This window comes from Prunus mume, linkage group LG1, assembly GCF_029339155.1.
Source record: "Prunus mume cultivar Tortuosa linkage group LG1, ASM2933915v1, whole genome shotgun sequence".
In the NCBI taxonomy this organism is placed as follows: domain Eukaryota; kingdom Viridiplantae; phylum Streptophyta; class Magnoliopsida; order Rosales; family Rosaceae; genus Prunus; species Prunus mume.
The window spans coordinates 30,274,158-30,294,594 of NC_142698.1; the positions used below are offsets into that span (position 1 = coordinate 30,274,158).

The 20,437-nt window shown below is 34.4% G+C and overlaps 2 protein-coding genes and 1 long non-coding RNA gene across 4 annotated transcripts; all 3 read left to right on the forward strand.

Moving 5' to 3' along the window:
- Positions 1–5,544: 5,544 nt before the first annotated feature.
- LOC107881168 (uncharacterized) lies at positions 5,545–11,428 on the forward strand. The gene is made up of 10 exons (XM_089049248.1): positions 5,545–6,582; positions 7,805–7,967; positions 8,115–8,186; positions 9,536–9,607; positions 9,728–9,799; positions 10,135–10,206; positions 10,317–10,362; positions 10,795–10,851; positions 11,145–11,218; positions 11,353–11,428. The coding sequence occupies exons 1-10, from the start codon at positions 6,501–6,503 to the stop codon at positions 11,426–11,428; spliced, it is 786 nt and encodes a 261-aa protein (XP_088905374.1). The 5' UTR covers positions 5,545–6,500.
- A 1,162-nt stretch (positions 11,429–12,590) lies between these two features.
- Positions 12,591–13,557, forward strand: LOC148921565 (uncharacterized). Its single transcript, XR_016123337.1, has 2 exons — positions 12,591–13,277; positions 13,370–13,557. It is a non-coding gene; the product is annotated as an uncharacterized LOC148921565 (long non-coding RNA).
- A 1,808-nt stretch (positions 13,558–15,365) lies between these two features.
- On the forward strand, positions 15,366–19,399 carry LOC103328695 (putative LRR receptor-like serine/threonine-protein kinase At1g53440). 2 transcript variants are annotated; one of them, XM_089044196.1, is made up of 11 exons: positions 15,366–15,450; positions 15,539–15,595; positions 15,672–15,721; positions 16,074–16,441; positions 16,529–16,720; positions 16,958–17,092; positions 17,185–17,297; positions 17,415–17,628; positions 18,099–18,333; positions 18,463–18,613; positions 18,722–19,399. In XM_089044196.1, the coding sequence occupies exons 7-11, from the start codon at positions 17,259–17,261 to the stop codon at positions 19,118–19,120; spliced, it is 1,038 nt and encodes a 345-aa protein (XP_088900322.1). In that variant the 5' UTR covers positions 15,366–15,450; positions 15,539–15,595; positions 15,672–15,721; positions 16,074–16,441; positions 16,529–16,720; positions 16,958–17,092; positions 17,185–17,258; the 3' UTR covers positions 19,121–19,399. The 2 variants fall into 2 exon arrangements, with proteins under 2 accessions (XP_088900322.1, XP_088900323.1); XM_089044197.1 differs by lacking the exons at positions 15,366–15,450; positions 15,539–15,595; positions 15,672–15,721; positions 16,074–16,441 and having other exon boundaries at positions 16,526–16,720.
- The last annotated feature ends 1,038 nt before the right edge of the window (positions 19,400–20,437 follow it).

Consider the following 20,437-nt stretch of genomic DNA (forward strand, 5'->3'; position numbering starts at 1 on the left):
TTTCCAATTTATCTCAGATTACCACCTGTGTTTGCAAACGGCTCAAAGTACCCCAACGTTTAAAAACCGTCTCACGTTACCCTTTTGTCAGCTTTTTGAAGTTTATTCTAACGCATCGTTCATCCCCATAAAAATTCAAGAACAACCCATCCCTTTGTTATTGTTCATCCGACCAGTTTTTGGGCTGCCATCTCCTCCTCCGGCCACCTCAAGCGACGACATGAGTATCAAAAGAACCAACACGTTGTCCTCTACCACCCTCACATCTCATCCGCTACCAACCGCCGTCTGGATCGCCGAAAAAAGCAAGAAATTAGCTAATTTTTACCCAAAATCTCCATTTGCTCGTTCGAGCGATTCCGAGCACCATTTGCTTCGATCCATGTATGGTTTTTCAACCTCTCGAGCTGTTCTTGTTGCTAGTTGTGTTGGTTATGAGAAATTTCTGAGTTTTGGAGGGTAAATAAGCGATGAACAGTAATAAAGGGGATGGGTTCTGGAATTTTGGGGATGAATAGTAAGGTTCAGTAATGGAACTTCAAAAAACTGACGGAAAGGGTAACATGAGACGGTTTTTAAAGCGTTGGGGGTACTTTGAGCCATTTGCAAACACAGTGTAATCTGAGATAAGTTGGAAAGCACATGATGCATGTACATAATTAAGCCTATTTTTATTATTGAAAGAATAATAAATAGTCAGACTCTTACCGTGAATGTAAAGATAAATACTCTCCACACGTGCTTCTGAGCCTGCGAGTAGCTATTTTTTAATTTATTTTAGAATTAAATAAGATAATAGGTAGTTGTGTTCCATAAAAATATGATCCATTATCTTATTTTTCTTTTAATTTTAATTTTTTTAATATGAAAAAGTGTGAATTTATCATATTATTCACATTTAATTAATAATTTTAATTCTTAATATTTGCATTAACCTATGACATTTTCTGATATTTTGAATGTTTTGTCATTTTCTGTTTTTTGCATTATATATATATATATATATATATCATAAGCCCAGCCCAACAAAGGAAATATAGGCTGAGGCCTCCTGCTTTGGGTCACATAGAGAACAAAAAAAGTGTGTGTGTGAATTGAGCTTGTCGTCAATGTCATGCGTCCTCTCCAAGAAACAAGTTTCTGATTGCTTGAAGTTGGATGCTTTTATGGTGATGGGTTATGCTCAAATCACCCTTTATTTATTTATCAGGGACCATCCAGAATTTAATATGCAGGACATAAAACGATGCTAAATGAATTAACAATGCTAAAGAGACTTGCTAATCAATATTAAGCGATGATTTAAAGAAAATTAATAATAAGCGAGTTGTTCTTGAGCATCACGGTGTCAACCCAGAATTTAATATGCAGGACATAAAACAATCAGGGAAAAATTCAAACAATCAGAAACTTGTTTCTTTGAGAGGACGCATGACATTGACGACAAGCTCAATTCACACACACAATTTTTTTGTTCTCTTTGTGACCCAAAGCAGGAGGCCTCAGCCTATATTTCCTTTGTTGGGCTGGGCTTATGATCTATATATATATATATATATATATATATATATATATATAATGCAAAAAACAGAAAATGACAAAACAATCAAAATACCAGAAAATGTCATAGGTTAATGCAAACATTAAGAATTGAAATTATTAATTAAATGTGGATAATATGATAAATTCACACTTTTTCATATTTAAAAAAATTTTGATTTGCAGACTAGTGATCTTAGATTCGAACCTTCATGGCACCTTGGTAGTGTATGTGAGAAACCACACTTTCATCTAATTTAGACTATCGCTTGTACTAAAACAAAAAAACTGAAAATTTAGCACATGTTATTTATTAATAGTAATACTATACATGAAAGTATAAATCGGCCACCAATCACATATTATCATTTAGACTGTTCATGATATGTGTCTTTTTGTACACATATGTACATATGTCAACTTCAATTTCAGAATCATTGAAAGTAATCATATGCATTATAAATATAATTCACATGCAAACTTACCAGAAAAAAAAAAGTGGGCATGAATGGTCGACTACATCTATTCAAGCACATATATATGTGTCCATGAAGAAAAGGTGGGTCGTTAAAACGTACCAAATGTATCTAAGATGTCGTTTATTTCTTGAAAAGGTGGGACTTAAGGAGATACGACTCCAACTTTGATGGTCCCTTAATGCAAGCCTATATGACAATTATTTGCATTGTTCAACCCGTGACGGATGAGGATGGGGTAAGCAAGAGAAATGGATATCCATCCTTAGCTTGGAAAGGAAGAAAATGAACTTTGATTCATTTGTATGCACTTCCTATTCAACGCTATATATATATTAAAGGCAAAGGTCCCGACCCACTAGTGTTTGATTTTTAGCATACCAAATTATGTCATAGCTAGCAATGGTGTCCACGCGATACTGCGGATTTTGAAATCATGTGAAATGTGTATAAAGTAATAAAAATATGCAGGAAAAATGGTAATTTGACTCATAAAGTAATAAAGTAATAAAAATATGCTGCGGGTTTTATATAATTTGAAGATCGGCGGTACGGCGGTGGAATTTTACTCATACTCTCCATGATTGAAATTGTATGTTATCAGTTAATTTATGATATAATTTATTAGATCAGTATTTTTCTGTTAAATTATTTATAAGAAAAAAGAAAAATGGTACAGCCTGTTGCATTATAAAAAAGGGAAGAGGGCTTAGTGTGCATATTATCAATGTAAACCAGAATCTGAAAGCAAAGCACAATGGTTGAAACCCGTCCAAGACTTCTTGCTGAGTTTATGCTCCTGAGTTTCCTCCTTTGGCAGTTTGGTTTTAGGCATGGATCTTCGGATACAACCACTTATTTGGATCTTGATGAAGGTATACGACTGTTTTTGTTTCTCATCTGTCTCTATTTTTTATTCATATTTCTCTCATTTGAATTAATAAATATTTTGTTATGATTTTATATTTCATAGAGAGCTACTTATTCAGCCCAAAGTCAAGAAAAAATTGAAAGATGTGACATATTCCTTGTTGTTTATGCTATTCTCATATTGAAATACCAAACACATTTACACTATTTTTGTTTTCTGAATATATTTTCTAATTAAGTTACTAGACACATTCTCGGATCTTGAAAATGCAAATTTATTTTTTGTTTACATTTTTCAAAAATGTATTCAGAAAATGTTACCAGACATACCCTTGTTTTGTTAATAATACATACATGCATGTGGACTCATTTTAGTTTTGCTTTATTTCACATTCTTAATGCTGCAACTCGAATTTGAGATATATATTCTCTCTCTCTCTCTCTCACTCTCACTCTCGCAGGGGACGTCCTCATTGCGATCCTACAGTATAACGGGCTGTCATACCCCAGTAGCTCAAGATCAATAACTCGGATACTGACAATTTGAAGTCATGCACAGAGGACTGTGGACATGTCAATAAAAGTTGCTGCAAGTAGAGCACGCTTTGGGCTTTTTTCAACAATGTCATCTCATGATGCGCACTGTTCGGGTAGAATTTTTCTCAGGTGATTTGTGTTGGTTCTTTTACTGGCGCCGCTTTAACTGCTTTTATACTAAAAAAGTGGAGAAGCATTTGGAGACGCTGTAACTATTTCCTATCATTATTCCAACAGTTTTTTTTTTTTCAATGCATACCTATATTTATAATCAGCATAAAAAAAAGAAGAGTTTTGAAAGATTTACAGCTTCAGAAGTTGTCTTTTGGTGCGGGATCAAGTTGAGCTTGGATATTTTACATCTTTCTTTTTTCCAAAAAAATCTTTCAACCAATTCCTTCTATTAATTGTTACGAAAGAGGGAAACCAAGCCACTAAATGTATACAATTTAGTTTTCTTATTTATTAAGTATATTAACTTGGTATACAATTTAATTTTCTTCCATTCTTCTTTAACGATGAATCCATTGCATGTATTATATGAAAATATTAATGTTGATTATGTATGCTTGTGGAATTTGTCATCCCTCATAGAATTGTAAGTGTATATACATAAATATAGATAAGGACTTAAGGATTCACTTGAGGGTCAGACCTTGCCTCAAAACATATACATATTTATTGAATTTATATGAATGCATATTAATTAAGTTTTCATATATTCAGAGACATTTCTGACAGAAGGCATATATTGGACACTTGCGTAATCTTACTTATCTGTAAGTATATATTCAATAATGGCTTTGGTTACGAGGGGCATTCATTCATTTTTAACAACCTTCAATTTGAGTCAATCTAAGGCAGGTACACCAATGATGCGCAATGAACGCTTCGGGCATCTTTTTCAATAATAGATTTATTCTACGAATAATGAATTAATTTTTTCAAATTCGAGGTGAATCTGCAGTAACCGGTTAAAATCAATAGCTGCAGATTTCAAGACTCGTACACGAATAGTTTGGAGAATAGTTCTTCTGTCAGAACCGCGGATATTGCTGTCCGCTTTAACTGCTGTTTACTTGAAGTTTAATACTGGCCATTTTGGAGTAACAAATTGAAGTCACTTTATGACTTGTGTCAGAGACAAGCCTATACAGGCTAATTTGCAAAAGCTGGTCTCACTGATAGACTCACAAGTCATTTCCGCCGCTGCACTTGTGAGAATCCTTATTATTGTAAAACATATTTCCTACAAAGAGTCGACTATCAACATGGTGACATGTTTTTTTTTTTTCAATGCATACCTATATTTATAATCAGCTTTATAAGAAAAAAGAAAGAAAACCTGTTGCTTTATAAAAAGGGGAAGAATAGTGTGCGTATAGCCAAAGTGAATAGAAATGAAAGAAGAGTGAAACCCGTCCAAGAGAGTATATGCTCCTGAGTCTCCTCCTTTCGCATTGGTTTTAGGCATGGATCTTCCGAGACAACTACTGAGTTGGATCCTAAAGAAGGTATACAACTATTTTGCATTTTGAATTAATAAATATTTTGTTATTACAGAGACCGTGCTCGACTCATTGCTATACTGCTCGTTCATGGTGATCTTCCGTACGTAATACAATATAATATTAATATTATGATAAACCCATTAAAAGTTTGCGGTTCAAACCTAATGGATTTGAAACTACTCAAACTTAAAGGTTTATATTAATTAAACTTTTTATACATTGTAAGGAAATCAGTTTTCCATTTTTAGAAAAACTCATTTGTATATTCGAATGTTAGACTGAATTAAAAAGTTTTCAATCTATTCCATTCTCCATAATCATTGTATTCCTTATTATTCAAGTTCCCTTTTAATCATCTAGCTAGGACCTACAAAGCAAAACGACGCGTTTGATCAAGGTGGCCTTACGAACGAGAAGGAGAAACGGCGAGACTAGTGACGATGGCACTACAATATTCTCTCGGCCATGATTTTGTATAATTCAAAATTTTAAGATTTAAAAATAGTTTTAATTATATTAACTTTTCTTATTTTAAGATTTTAAGTATATTAACTTGGTATACAATTTAATTTTCTTCCATTCTTCTTTAACGATTCCATGTATTATATGAAAATATTAATGTTGATTATGTATGCTTGTGGAATTTGTCATCCCTCATAGAATTGTAAGTGTATATACATAAATATAGATAAGGACTTAAGGATTCACTTGAGGGTCAGACCTTGCCTCAAAACATATACATATTTATTGAATTTATATGAATGCATATTAATTAAGTTTTCATATATTCAGAGATCTTTCAAGAAATCAATTGACAGAAGGCTTTGGTTACAAGGGAGACCATAGGAGGAGGGGCATTCTAATTATGGTACTGAGTGTGGAGGCAAATTCTTTCCCAACTCCTTCACGGCTCAACTTTTTTTTTTTTTTTTTTTCACAACTCTTAAAATATATGAGTTCATTTTTACTCACCAACTTAGCTCAATATATACCCTAGCCTCATCAAAGCTTGCCCTTAAAGTTATTTTTCTTTTCTTTTCGGGTATTTAACCTTCAATTTGAGATTTTCCCCAAACTTTTTTGTTAGTAAGAAAGTGAAGTCATTTTATGACTTGTGTCAGAGACAAGCCTTTACAGACTAATTTGCAAAAGTTGGTCAGTATTAATGTCACTGACAGGACTTTTACTGACAAGTCATTTCCGCCGCTGCATTTGTGAGAATCCTTATTATTAAAGGACTTTTACTAAAACCCTCATATTTCTTTAAAAAGGGGTTTACAAAGAGTCGACTACTCTGACAAGTGAGAAATGCATGGTCCCCCCTCATCTCTGACTTGTTGCTTTATCTGACAAGTGAGAAATGCATGGTCCCCCCTCATATCTGACATGTTGCTTTATAATAGATCAGTATTTGTCTGTTAAATTATTTATAAGAAAAAAGAAAGATGGTACAACCTGTTGCTTTATAAAAAGGGGAAGAAGGCTTAGTGTGCGTATAGCCAAAGTGAACTAGAATCTGAAAGCAAAGCACAATGGTTGAAACCGTCCAAGACTTCTTGTTGAGTATATGCTCCTGAGTCTCCTCCTTTCGCAGTTTGGTTTTAGGCATGGATCTTCCGAGACAACTACTGAGTTGGATCCTAAAGAAGGTATACAACTATTTTGTTTCTCATCCCTTTCTCTTTTTATTCACATTTCTCTCATTTTGAATTAATAAATATTTTGTTATGAGAGCTACTTAAGATCGAAAAATATGCTCGGGTATTCGCCGCCTGCTTCATCCACCCGGGCCAGCACGAGACCGTGCTCGACTCATTGCTATACTTTGTGCTCAAAATAGAGGACGGCACTGGAAAGTGCTCGTTCATCGGGTGATCCAGGTGGATCTTCCGTACGTAATACAATATAATATTAATATTATGTTACTTAATTATCATTTTATTTAATTATTATAAACCCATTAAAAGTTTGCGGTTCAAACCTAATGGATTTGAAACTACTCAAACTTAAAGGTTTATATTAATTAAACTTTTTAAACCATACATGATGTAAGGAAATCAATTGTTATTTTTAGTTTTCCATTTTTAGAAAAACTCATTCTGTATATACATCGAATGTTAGACTGAATTAATCAATCAGTTTTCATTCGATTCTATTCCATTCTCCATAATCATTGTATTCCTTATTATTCTTGATTAAGAGTTCCGCAAGAAACTTTTAATCATCTAGCTAGGACCTACAAAGCAAAACAACGCGTTTGATTTCAAGGTGGCCTTATCGGACCACGAGAAGGAGAGCAACGACGGCGAGACTAGTGACGATGGCACTATCAATATTCTCTCGGCCATGATTTTGGTTTTTTTTATTTTTTTATTTTTTATAATTCAAAATTTTAAGATTTAAAAATAGTTTTAAAGTTGGATACCAAACAAGTTTTTAGATCTTAAAAATGAGTATTTGAAAACTATATTTTTAGAAAAGAATCATTGTTTTTTATTTCGATTTTTAAGTAAGATACCAAACGGGCCCTAAAAGATGTGACATATTCATTGTTGTTTATGCTATTCTCATATTGAAGTACCAACCACATTTCCACTGTTTTTGTTTTTTTAAATATATTTTATAACTAAGTTATTAGAGGCATTCTCGGATCTTGAAAATGCAAATTCATTTCTCGTTTTCATTTTTCGAAAATGTATTGTGAAAGTGTTACCAGACATACCCTTGTTTTGTTGATAGTACATATATGCACGTGGACTCATTTTAGTTTTGCTTTATTTCACAATCCTTTGACGCTACAGCTCGAGTTTGGGATATTAACACTCTCTCTCTCTCTCTCTCTCTCTCTCTCTCTCTCTCTCTCTCTCGCAGTGGTCGTCCTCGATTTGATCCTACATAAGTTAAAGTATAACGGGCCATCATACTCCAATAGCTTAATTTGCCATTATGCAGGCTTGGATACTAACAATTTGAAGATCAGTTGCACAGATGACTGTGGACATGGCAAAAACAGCTATTGCCATATCAAAGAGTTGTAAGTCACAATTAAATTAATATAATATATATAGAGCACTCGTTCCGGGCTTTTTTTTAACAATGTCATCTCATGATGCGCACTGTTCGAGCTTTTTTTAATAATAATATTCTAAGAAGAATTTTTCTCAAATGATTTGTGTTGCAGTTCTTTTACTGGCGCCGCTTTAACTGGTTTTATACCTAAAGAAGTAGAGGAGCTTAAGCATTTGGAGACGCTGTAACTATTTCCTATCATTATTCCAACAGTTTTTTTTTTTTTTTTAATGCATACCTATATTTATAATCAATTTTTTTTTTTTTAAAGAGTTCGAGAATTTAAAAAAATAAAATTACAAGCTTCAGAAGTTGTCTTTGCCGGTGCCTTTTCTTTTGGGGCGGGATCAAGTTGAGCTTAGATATTTTACATCTTTCTTTTTTAAAAAACTCTTTCAACCGATCCCTTCTATTAATTGTCACGAAAGAGGGAAACCATGACGCCTCGAATTCCTCGGAATCCGTGACAAATCCTGTGGTTTTTCGGACATCCAACCGATGCCCAGCCCACTTACTAATTTCAAAAATCCTCTTCCCCTAAAACAAAAGAAAAGAAGGCCGAGACTTCAACTGAAATTTCGGCAGAGTCTCTCTTGAAAATCGGATTTTACCAAAATTTTCAACCTGTAAAGAACAAGAGAAAAAGAATACCAACTACAAAGCAACAACACAAAGATTACAAAATAGGCCTCCGGTCTTAACTTCAACCCTACACGGGAAATGTCAAAGCAGTCTAAGAATCTCTAGTTAAACAGCCAAAATAAAAGTTTCAAGAGAATGGACAAGTGTCCTACAATTAAGCAGAGGCATGAGAGGAGGAAGGCTCGGCCTGATTGCTTGGTTCACGTCAACTTCAGCCTCACTCGATGAAAATGGTAGTCAAAGTCACGGAAACGATGTCGGAAACTTTGAAAATCACCCGAACTTCCAGTCATTCTAGTTTAATTTCCTTGGGTTTTTTAGATGGGAAAATGGGTGGGTTAGATAGAGGACATCAATACGAAACTTTTGCAACCAATTGAACTCGAATTGGACATCGACGGCGATGAATTGCTGTCTAAAAATTGCTGCTGTGTGCATAGAGATAGACAGCGTCGGGGAGATGAGGAGAGAGAGAGACTGGTTTGTTTTAAAAATCCAACTTTGAAATATTTACGATTGTGCCACTGCACTTCCTTTGACCACAACTTCTTCGTTAAAACTCTAATTTGGCCCCACTACATGTTTACGAACTCGTGAGAGCGAGCTCTAGGCAATGGTGCCACTCATTTCCCCAACATCCTTCTGGATTAAAAAGTGACCAAAGTACCCCCACTCCCAAGGGTAAAATTGTAATTTCAAAAGAATTAAATCGATTAAATTGAGTAAGAGATGTTACAAACCAAGCCACTAAATATATTAATTTTCTTATTTATTAAGTATATTAACTTGGTATACAATTTAATTTTCTTATGTTCTTCTTTAACGATGAATCCATTGCATGTATTATATGAAAAGATTAATGTTGATTTTGTATGCTTATATGCTAAACAGTGATTTATCCGGCAATCAGCTTACCGGTTCCATACCTGATACCTTGTGTAATTTGTCATCCCTCATACAATTGTAAGTGTGTATACATAAATATAGATAAGTACTTAAGGATTCACTTGAGGGGCAAACCTTACCCGAAAACATGCATATTTATTGAATTTATCTGAATACATTGAGTTTTCATATATTCAGAGACCTTTCAATGAATCAACTAAACGGAGGCATATCAGAGCGCATAGAATCCTTGCGCAATCTTACTATTCTGTAAGTATATATTCAATATTGGTTTCTTTCTTTTTTCCTTTTTGCTTTGGTTACGAGGGAGACCAACAACTACTATAACTCGCATCAATTGAGTGTGGGGATAAATTCTTTCCCAACTACTTTCGCAGCTCCTTCTCGAAAAACCAAGCCACTAGATATATACAATTTAATTTCTTATTTATAAATTGTATTAAATTGGTATACAATTTAATTTTCCTATTTATTTATTATATTAAATTGGTATACAATTTAATTTTCTTCCATTCTTCTTTCACGATGAATCCATTGCTTGTATTATATGAAAATATTAATGTTGATTCTATATACTTGAACAGTAATTTATCCAGCAATAAGCTTACCGGTTCCATACCTGATACCTTGTGGAATTTGTCATCCCTCACACGATTGTAAGTGTATATAGATAAGGATTCACTTGAGAGCCAGACCTTACCTCAAAACATATACATATTTATTGAATTTATATGAATGCATATTAATTAAGTTTTCATATATTCAGAGACCTTTCAAGAAATCCATTGACACTTGCGCAATCTTACTATTCTGTAAGTATATATTCAATATTGGTTTCTTTCTTTTTTCTTTTTTGCTTTGGTTACAGGGGAGGGAGACCAACAACTACTATAACTCACATCAATTGAGTGTGGGATAAATTCTTTCCCAACTACTTATGGTACTTAACCCTTAAATTGAGATTTTCCCCAAATCTGTTTTTAATCAAATTGGTACACCAACAACTACTAACTCACATCACTACGTACAATGAAACATAATCTCAAATAAATAAAGCCTATAAATTCAAAATATAAAAATAAATAATAAAAAAGTAAAAGAAGAGAGGAGAAGGGAAGGGAAGAGGGCAGTGATGCTTCCTCTCCCCTCTATGGAGTTTTTTCTTTGGGATTTAGAGAAAGCGAATCAAGGAATGTACAGCGTCAACTGTTAAGTCAGACTTATTCTTGTTTTGGTCATTGTAGGTGTGGAGTGTGGAATTGGCATGTGTTTTAAGGGAAAATCTATTGAAAGAATTTAAGGTTTTTTTACCAAAAAAAAAAAAAAGAGAAAAGAATTTAAGGTTTAAATACATCGGTTCGATTAACTTCAATGAATTTAAACATGGTTTTTTCCTCCTCCTTTTTTCTTACATGGGCTGACTTTCTATCTAATCTTGAATTCTATGTTGTAATTTGTATATATCTATATCTAATTTCAGTATTTCTTACAACTCGGCTTAACTCGACTTTAAGTTTAATCTGTTCCTACTCCTCTCCGAGCTTTAACAAGGTAACATCTAATAACTTAGCTCAATTGTTTTCTGGCCAAAAAGCTATCTGGATCACAACTTCCTCAGCGGACAGATACCATCATCTTTGGGTGCACTGAGTTCTCTGCAACTACGTTGTAAGTAAACTCTCTGCAACTTTTTGTTTTCACCATTGCACTTGAATTCTTCGACTTTTTTTTGACTTGATATGATCAGTTGGTTCCTTTGTATAACATTTCAAATTCTTCTTTATAATCTGTGAGTTTTGCAGGTCTCTGTATTATAATAACTTGTCAGGTCCAATTCCCAACCAATTAGGAAACATCACAGCCCTTCAAATATTGTAAGTTCTTTGCTCGCCTTTGTTGCACCTTATGATCAACACACACACTCTCTCTCTCTCCCCATCACACACACACATACAGAGAGAAAAATTATGTACATATATTCTAAAGGCTAAAGCTTTCTACTGAAAACAAATATCTGAATTCGTCTTCCTTTTTCTTTTTTTTTTTATGCTTTGAGAAATTTTGGATCAGAATCGACTCTCTGGTCGTCTTCCACCCTCATTTAGTAATTTGAGCAATCTCCAATACTTGTAAGCTTCTTTCAAACAAAGTTACATATATATATATATATATATATATCATGAGAAAAGAAGGAGAAAATTTTGGTACTTAAATCTGTACTGGGATCACATTGTTGTTGTTCTCATGTTGTGGAAGCTGTGCGGACATCCAATGATCTCACTGGGGAATTCCCGGATTATGGCCAGTCTTAACTCAGTTGAACGCATATTGTAAGTGTTTCTCATTTAATAATGCCAATCAAATTTACTCGATACACATCTTTAGTATGCCAATCTTTAATAATGCCACGTCATTTGAGTAAAAAAATTTGGTAAAGGAATTTGGTGACTGCAGCAGGATTAATTCTTCTTTATTTAATGTTCTTGATGCCTGCAATCCACAATAAGGTGAATTTATTAATATTTGAGAGAGCCTAATCGGCCAATGCAGTTCAATATCTGGCAACTATATGTCTGGTCCCTTTCCAGCTGACTTCATCCGAAATTGCACCCAAATCTCTCATTTTCTGTAAGTTTTCCTTTACGTTGCTGCATGCAATTTGTAAATCTTTGGGGAATAGAGTTAGAAATTCTAATTAAAATAGTATAACAAGTCCTTACAAATTGAACAAGTAAGCTTCTACTCTATGAAGTTATCTCATAGAGACATTGACAAAATGAATTGTCAAAGTTGATAAGATGTCATACATCTGAATTTCATATCACTCTGCACTGCTCACAGGTCAATTTTGGGAAACAATTTTGAAGGGAAGTCTACCTGCAGAAACTTTTTAAGTTTCTCCAGTCTTCAGTATTTGTAAGTACACCGTCCCCTTCTGTTTCATTAACCCACTTTTTCACAGGGAAAAATATAAAAATAAAAATAAATCAGCAGCTCTGTTTTTCGTGATGAATTTTTTGTGTCCATTTTGCAGAATGATCAGTGACGTAGCAAACTCTGATTTCCAATTCCCACGATCTGCGAACCTGAGCAATATAGAAACTCTGTAAATGGTTTTATTACATGTCGCACGCACACATCTATTCATTTTAAAAGCCAAAGAGGTTGAATACAAAAAAAATGTTAACTGGCCAGATTTAAACTTTTACCAGCATAGTGAACTATGCAAGCAAGCTTTATTTTGCTCTGCAAGAGTCTTTGTGCTAGGACAAAACCCAACATTTCTTTAAGTTGCAGAATGTCTTATGCAGACTGCATCACTAGATGTAAACATCTCATGTTCATAATGTATCCACTCACTCACCTCTTCTCATGGTTTCTATAGGATATTAAGGAACTGTTCCATCACCTGGTGAAATCCCTGAATACATTGGTGAAATGTCAACTTTAGACATACTTGTGAGTCTCTCTCTCTCTCTCTCTCTCACACACACACACACACACACACACAACACACACAACACCTTCTCAAGTCCCTAGAGTAATGGTTTACTGATTTGTTTCAATTCCTGCTTTTGAATGTACTTTGGTACAATTTATCTCACAGACTAGTTAATTAAGTTCCCAAGTTGTTAATGCCTCTATGTATTCTTAACAGGGATTTGAGCTTTAACAAATTAACCGGACGAATCCCACAATCCATGAGTGGTTTAAATTTAATTCACTTGTAAGTGAATGTTATTCGTGTGTTTTTGCTACACAAAAGACAACCAAACTCTTGTTGATGTTATTATTCTATTATCAACTCTCTCTCCTCAGGTCCTTGGCAAAAAATAAACTTAATGATACAATCCCTGCTTGGGTTGGTGCAGTCAAGACTAGATTGTAAGCTTCTGTATTCAAAATCTTAAACTATATATGTACAGTTATTTTTATCTTCATGCATTGGCTGTCAAGTAAGTCCGAAAGCTTAGTATCTTGAGAATTGATCTTTATTTCTTCAACAATGATTGCCAGAAAGCTTAGTATCTCATAATTTCCTTTAACACCTTTGGGATTAAAGTAAGACCAGTTATAAAGATGTTTATGACTCAAGTTCACTATTAGAATTAGGATCGTTGCTTTTTGAACCTGCAATTGATGGCAAATTCAAATATGCTGGATTCGCCTTCAGTTGGACGGAGTATGTATCAGTCTGGTTGTTTACATGCGGTAGTAAACCTTGTGTGCGCATACATATATGAAAGAACCATGTAACAGCCTAGCAAATAAAAGGAAACTATTTAGGAAGTACGTACTCTCTATAATGAGGAATTGTTGGTAGCATCGTAGTTATCTTTTTCAGTGACAGTAGGGGTGACCCTGAAGGTGTGCAAGTGGTGCCACCACACAGGTCCTCCGATTTTTAAGGGCCTCGAAATTTTTTGACTTGTATATTAATATATTAATATTACAACTATTATATATATTTAAGCGTGTAAAAAAATAATACAACTGTATATTTGGTTTTGTTTGGTCTTCATTGCCTCAATTTTCCTAAAAACTCACCAAATGACTCTCACCATATTATGATGTTACCTAAGTTTTGGAGTGAATCTGAAATCAATTTGTCAAATAAATTGGACACTTCATGTTCGTACGAAGTTCTTGCGAAGTTTATCAAGTGGTTGAAACATTGCATAATTTTATTGATTGGATTTCACTAAAAACTTTCCAAATGAATCCTTTGACCATATTATGATGTTGGCCAAGTTTTGGGCCAGATCCGAAATCAATTGGTCAAAGAAATTGGACACTTCAAGTTTGTACTGTGGTTGGAACATTGCACAGTTTTAATGATTGGATTTCACTAAAACTTACCAAATGAATATGTCATTCAAAAGTTGTATTTTTACATTTTACTCTTTTTTAATTGTTATCAACATAAATACATACAAGCAGTATATATACGCTTTCTCCAATTAACCAAAAAAAACATATATATATATATATATATATGTTTTCACCCACTCAAAAGAAAATAAAATAAAAATTTATTATCTTCTTCTTCCTCTTCTTTGTTCTCAAATTGAAACATTAAAACTCTTATAAATTTGATTTATTATTATCATTGTATGATAATTGATGATGAATTTTAGTTGTTAAAAAAGTTGTTTTAAGGTATTAAGTCATGGCAAATTTTCTATTTTCTTTCGCATTTTCATATTAGATTATGTGAGGTCCCTGTTTAAGTTTCGCACAGAGCCCTCAAAATCTTAGGACCGGCCCTAAGTGACAGTTGTCAGTAGTAATGCTGGTTTCTTAAAGCCATTGTGCACTTGATTAACACCAAAAAGGCGCTATTTGAATTCTGAGACCTTTGTCCTAGTAGTCAAGATTAACATTATCAGAGTTCTATTGTCTCTAGCAGCAAATCTCGATTGACCATTATATCAGTTTGATGTCAAAAATGCATTCATACATGGAGACTTGGAAGAAAAAGTATATATGGACCTACCACTAGGATGTAATTTAGCGCGTGACAAGAAGAATCACGTTAGCAAGGTCAAAAAGTCATTATATGGAGTATATTAATTTTGAGCTGATATTTGAGTGTCTTCTTAACTTCAATCATATCAATGCAATGAAATATTTATATGAATAGTAGTTGTGAAATGACCATTCTACAAAATGTCATTCAGTAATTTAGATACTAGAATACTTCTTTCATCAGACAGCTACTTCGATTTGACACCGGAATGCTTAATGATATGCAGAAGAAAAATCCTTATCTAAGCCACCATCATTTTCTAGGAGCGTATTATGTTCCCACGTTCCATTAGCTATGATGTTTGACCATGTCATCTGTCGTACAACAGCTTTTCAGAAGTTAGCTTCGGAGTGCATAAGCGAGATCATCTGTAAGAATTGGCATTAATTTTCTTTTTCTGTTGCTACCAATCTAGTTGCATGTGGAATTATGATGAGATCGTTTTCCATACATTTCAGGAACTTGTTTGCCTGCTGCAGCAGTTCAAGTTCAACCGATCCAGATCAACTGTTTGTGTATGTTAATATTTTTATCTGTTCTAGTATAAGAAAAGCCAAGGGCCATTTCTTACAAATTCGGTGGTTTATCCAGGGATCCAAAGAAACGCATGCATACGCATTGTCCTGGACGAAAATCTAAATGTGAGTTTGGTTGGTTCTTCAGACGTGTATACAATCACACACAACTTTACCTAAAGGATTCCTGATTGAAAATTGGCACCGTTAAATAAAAGACAAAAAACAGCACCGTTAAGTACTTCAACCATGTCATTTTGTCTGGTGAGGACTTGTATATTATCTCTAGGAAGAAGTTTGTAATAGTTTTATAAAGCATGATAAGAGAGTATGAATTTTGTAAATGATTGGTTAAGCATAATCTGAACTTTAACAATCCCTTTCTGACTAACATTTGCAGCTGTTAATTTTATCGTTTTTCATTTTATTAATGTCTCATTTTCACTTTATTTTATCCCTTTCTGACTAACATTTGCAGCTCGTTCCTTGTTTATAAATTGTGGTGGTGAGCGAATTAACTGTTGGTGACAAGTATTATGAAGCAGATAACTCAACTTCACTCTATTATATTAGTCCTTCCAAAACCTGGGGTTATAGCCTTTCTGGAGACTTCTTATCACCGGATTCAAATTCTAGTAATTTCATACAGACCCAGTCATGTGGAATTCATGTTGCTGAGTCAGACTTATATTTAAATGCTCGGATTGCCCCTGTCTTCCTAAGTTATTATGCTTTCTGCTTACAAAAGGCAAATATAACGTGATCCTTCACTATGCTGAAATAGTATTCAGGGAGAAGGAATCATATCGTAAACTAAAGAGACGGGTATTTGACGTTTATATCCAGGTAATTAAGAGCTGATGTCATTCAATTATTTGTCACTAAATTGAGTACCATCAACTGAAATCTTTATATAAGAAGCGTTTGTTGTAGGATGAGAGAAAGCTAACGAATTTCGACATCGCAAAAAGGCAAAGGGTCCAGAGGTACCTCTAACCATAGATTTCATAGCTGATGTTAATGAGAGTCTATTGAACATCTCCTTCTACTGGGCTGGAAAGGGAAGTACAGACGACCTGCCTACTTTGAATGGACCTCTCATTTCTGCTATTTCCATAACTCCAGGTGATTCAAAAGGCTATGACTTTAGTTTCTTCTGGTTGGTTCCAAGCTACAGTTGAACCCCTTGGCTTATATGGCCCTCATGTGTGCTTCAAGGTTGCAAGCAGGCAGTTTTCATTTCAGTTAATTAGTTTAATCCTGTTAGACAGCATATATACTGAATTAATTTGACAATCTTTCAAAGAAGTTTGACTTTTCTCTTGCTGTTATCCCCTCCTTCGATGAAATATCACTTCGAAGATCCCCAACGCTCTGCATTGTGGCGAAAATTGAAGAAAGCATTGATTATTACTCTACCTTCAAGTGTAGTTGTTCTATTGCTTCTATTAGCTTTCATGTGGAAAATGGGCTGGCTGGGGAAAAGAGAGTTGAGAGGTGAGTGAAGCTACAACTACACTGCACCATGCCCTTTTTCAAGAATTCTTATTGCCTAGTTAACATGCCATATTTGATTTTTCCCGGAACAGATATACAGATAGGCCAAGATAAACATGTTACCCTTCAAGAATTAATAGGTGCAACTTGAAAGTTTAGCAGCAAAATGGAGATCGGTAGAGGGCATTTTGGAAGGGTTTATAAGGTATACTTTTACATTGTGAACTTAATTTGTGGCAGAAATTTGATATTAGGGTGGGGTATCTTTTGAATGTTGCAAATTTATTCAGATATATAACATTTGTCTATTGTGTTGATGCAGGCTGAACTGGAAGGTGGTCAAACTACTGTAGCTGTTAAAAGACTTTCTACTCACTCAAAAGAAAAAGTTGAGGAATTATTAAATGAATTCTATGCCTTAAAGTCATTCAGGCATGAGAACCTTGTTCAATTGTTGGATGCTTATTTTGGAGAAGAGATGCATTTGCTCATCTATGAATATATGCCAAACCTGTCCATTGCAGACGCATTTTTTGGTAATTCATCTTTTCTCCTCTCTTTTCTAATTTTTCAAGCACAACATCATATTGTTTTATTCTATATTGTACTTCCTCCTTTTGTGTACAAATGGAGATACTTACATTCGTTTGAGCTTAGCCAACATTTTCCTCTTCCTACCATGTATTGCTTTTATATTAAAAATAAGATCCGGTACTCACTTGTCATTGAAATACCATCGAAATACTATTAGGTGACGCATACCAGATGTCGTCTTTTGAGAAAACTTTCCATGACCCCCATTCGACGACGCATATTACGATACTTACCCCGAGTCATTAAATGCCTTCCATGATGCAAATCAGCTGTGGTTTTTCTGTTGTAGTGACTTGTGTTTTCTGTGCTGATACAGTGTTTATGACAAAAACAAAGTTGTTTACGGTTTAGACTAAACTGGAGGAATATATGCATAGAATGCTAAAGTGGTCATCATTCATGTGACTTGCAGGCTCGAAGTCCAGATTGAAGTTTAATTGGGAAAATAGATTTAACATTTGCCTGGGAATAGCGAGGGGTTTAGATCATCTTCATGAGCACCCTAGACTCAAGATGGTTCATAGGGATATCAAAGCTGAAAATATCCTCCTTGATGGAGCTCTTAATGCTAAGATCTCAGACTTTGGAATGGCAAGCCTGTATACCGAGGAAGAACAACTTAGGATCATCAAAGTGGAAGCACCAAAGTAAGTGTACAAAAAACAAATACCTTTCACTTTCTGAAACTCTGTATAAAATAATACATGAAATTCAACTACTTACGGGTGCATTATGCAAATATAATTTGAATTTATGCTTCATTGTTGTTGATGCAGTGGACATATGGCACCTGAGTATGTAGTTCAAGGTTTTGTAACAAGCAAAGTTGATGTTTACAGTTTTGGGGTGGTTATACTCGAAATTGTTAGTGGGAAGAAAAATGCAGGATACAAATTTAACCATGAGAGTGAGTATCTCTTGGACATGGTAAGTAAAACTGACAGGACGTACGGTATTTTGTAATTCCTCCTACTTTAAAGTGAACATGCACACTTTGCACACTTTGAATTCTAAACCCACATCATTTTACCGCAGGCTTATGTTGCATATAAAAATGGAAGCCTCGTGGACTTGGTGGATAAAAATTTGTCCGGTATTTATGATGCAAAACAAGCCATCACCATCTTAACCTTGGCCGTGATGTGCACGAATATATCTCCTACTTTAAGGCCAAGAATGGCAGACGTTGTGAGTATTCTTGTTGGTGAGAAAACCTTTGAGCAGATTAATCCCCCTACAGCGGATGATCATCAGCTTAATGTTGCCATGGCTCATGGGGAATGTACCAAAGCTGATTCTTCTACTTCCACAGACGTGACCACAACTGCAAGGGCATCAACTTCAAGTAAATTAATCAATGGGATAGATGAAACAGAAACTCATTATGCAGAACCCGATCTTGAAATATTGGAAGAGAGTCAGAACTCACATTAGATATGCATCGTGTTTGGATTTTGGTGTTGCTGAAACCATCTTTCAGCGGATGACAATTATGACGGAGTAGTTATGTGGAATAAAGGCAGTTGCAGTTTGTTTTGTGTTAGATTGTTGAATATTGTTCTGCATTATGTACATGCAGTCGGACTTCTTTATGGAGCCAATAAGGATATTGTTTCAGGTTTTGTTCTCTGCATTATGCATGTCACATATTTTGAACAACTACAATGAAACAGAAAAAAGCGAGAAAAACCATTTATTGGACTTGAGAATTTAGTAATTAGCATGAGCATGTATGATCCTTGTCTCTTTTTAGGACAAATGGGGGATTCAAAGGTGGAAAAGAAGGATTTTCCTTTAATACACATGACAAGTCTCTACTTTACTCTTTTCTTAACCGAGAGTGTTTAAACATAGAGGCTCTGCCTTTTCTGTAGTCTTATCTCCCTCATTTCCTTCTTTCTAGTGACTGGAGGTTTTCCCAGCCGCCCTTTGAGGCGGCTCCTCCCCTTTTTCTTTTTCTCTTTGGTTGGTTCTTCTTCTTCTCCTCTCCTGTCTTTTTTGACCATACCCTTTAAAATCAGCCCAAAATGAACTATGGGATGGCTCTCAGCCGGTCGCCTAAAACAAAACTAGTACATTGGCACGCGCATCACACATGTCAATTAGCCTTTTTTTTTTGGTTAAACAAATAAAATCTATTTTGTATATGGGACCTTTCTTTATGAATAAGAATGTAGTCCGTAAATATTGTACAAATATTATTATTATTATCCTCTTTTACTAAATTAAAATATTTAAATTTACTAATATTATCCTCATTTAATATATTATTTTCTTCCTTAACATTTTAATTAGCTAAGAGTATTTTGGGATTTTAAATATTTCACCAAAGTTTTTCCCTTTATATATACTAGAGCGCTTGTGTCAATTGACAGTTTTTGTTTTTTGTTTTTTTCATTTTAGTTTTATGAAAGGGAAAACTTGATATGCTTGCATCCCGTGAAAATAAAAGCCATTTTTTAGTTTTAACAAATGGTTTCTGTTTTTGACCCAAAAAAAAATGTCTAACCAACCTACATGAGAAGAGAGATCGAACTCAAGTCTCGTCTCAAGTGCAAAAGTGGACTCACTGCCTTAACCCTTTTATTTTTTATTTTTTTTTGGTTGTTGTTGTTGTCACGGAGTCACTGCCTTAACATATGTGGTTTCGTTTCTTAGCTAACCATATCTTTTTGAATTTGAAAGTTTTTTTAATCCAAAAAAAATAAAAGAATTTTTAAGGCATTAACAGAAGAAACTCACATTTTCATA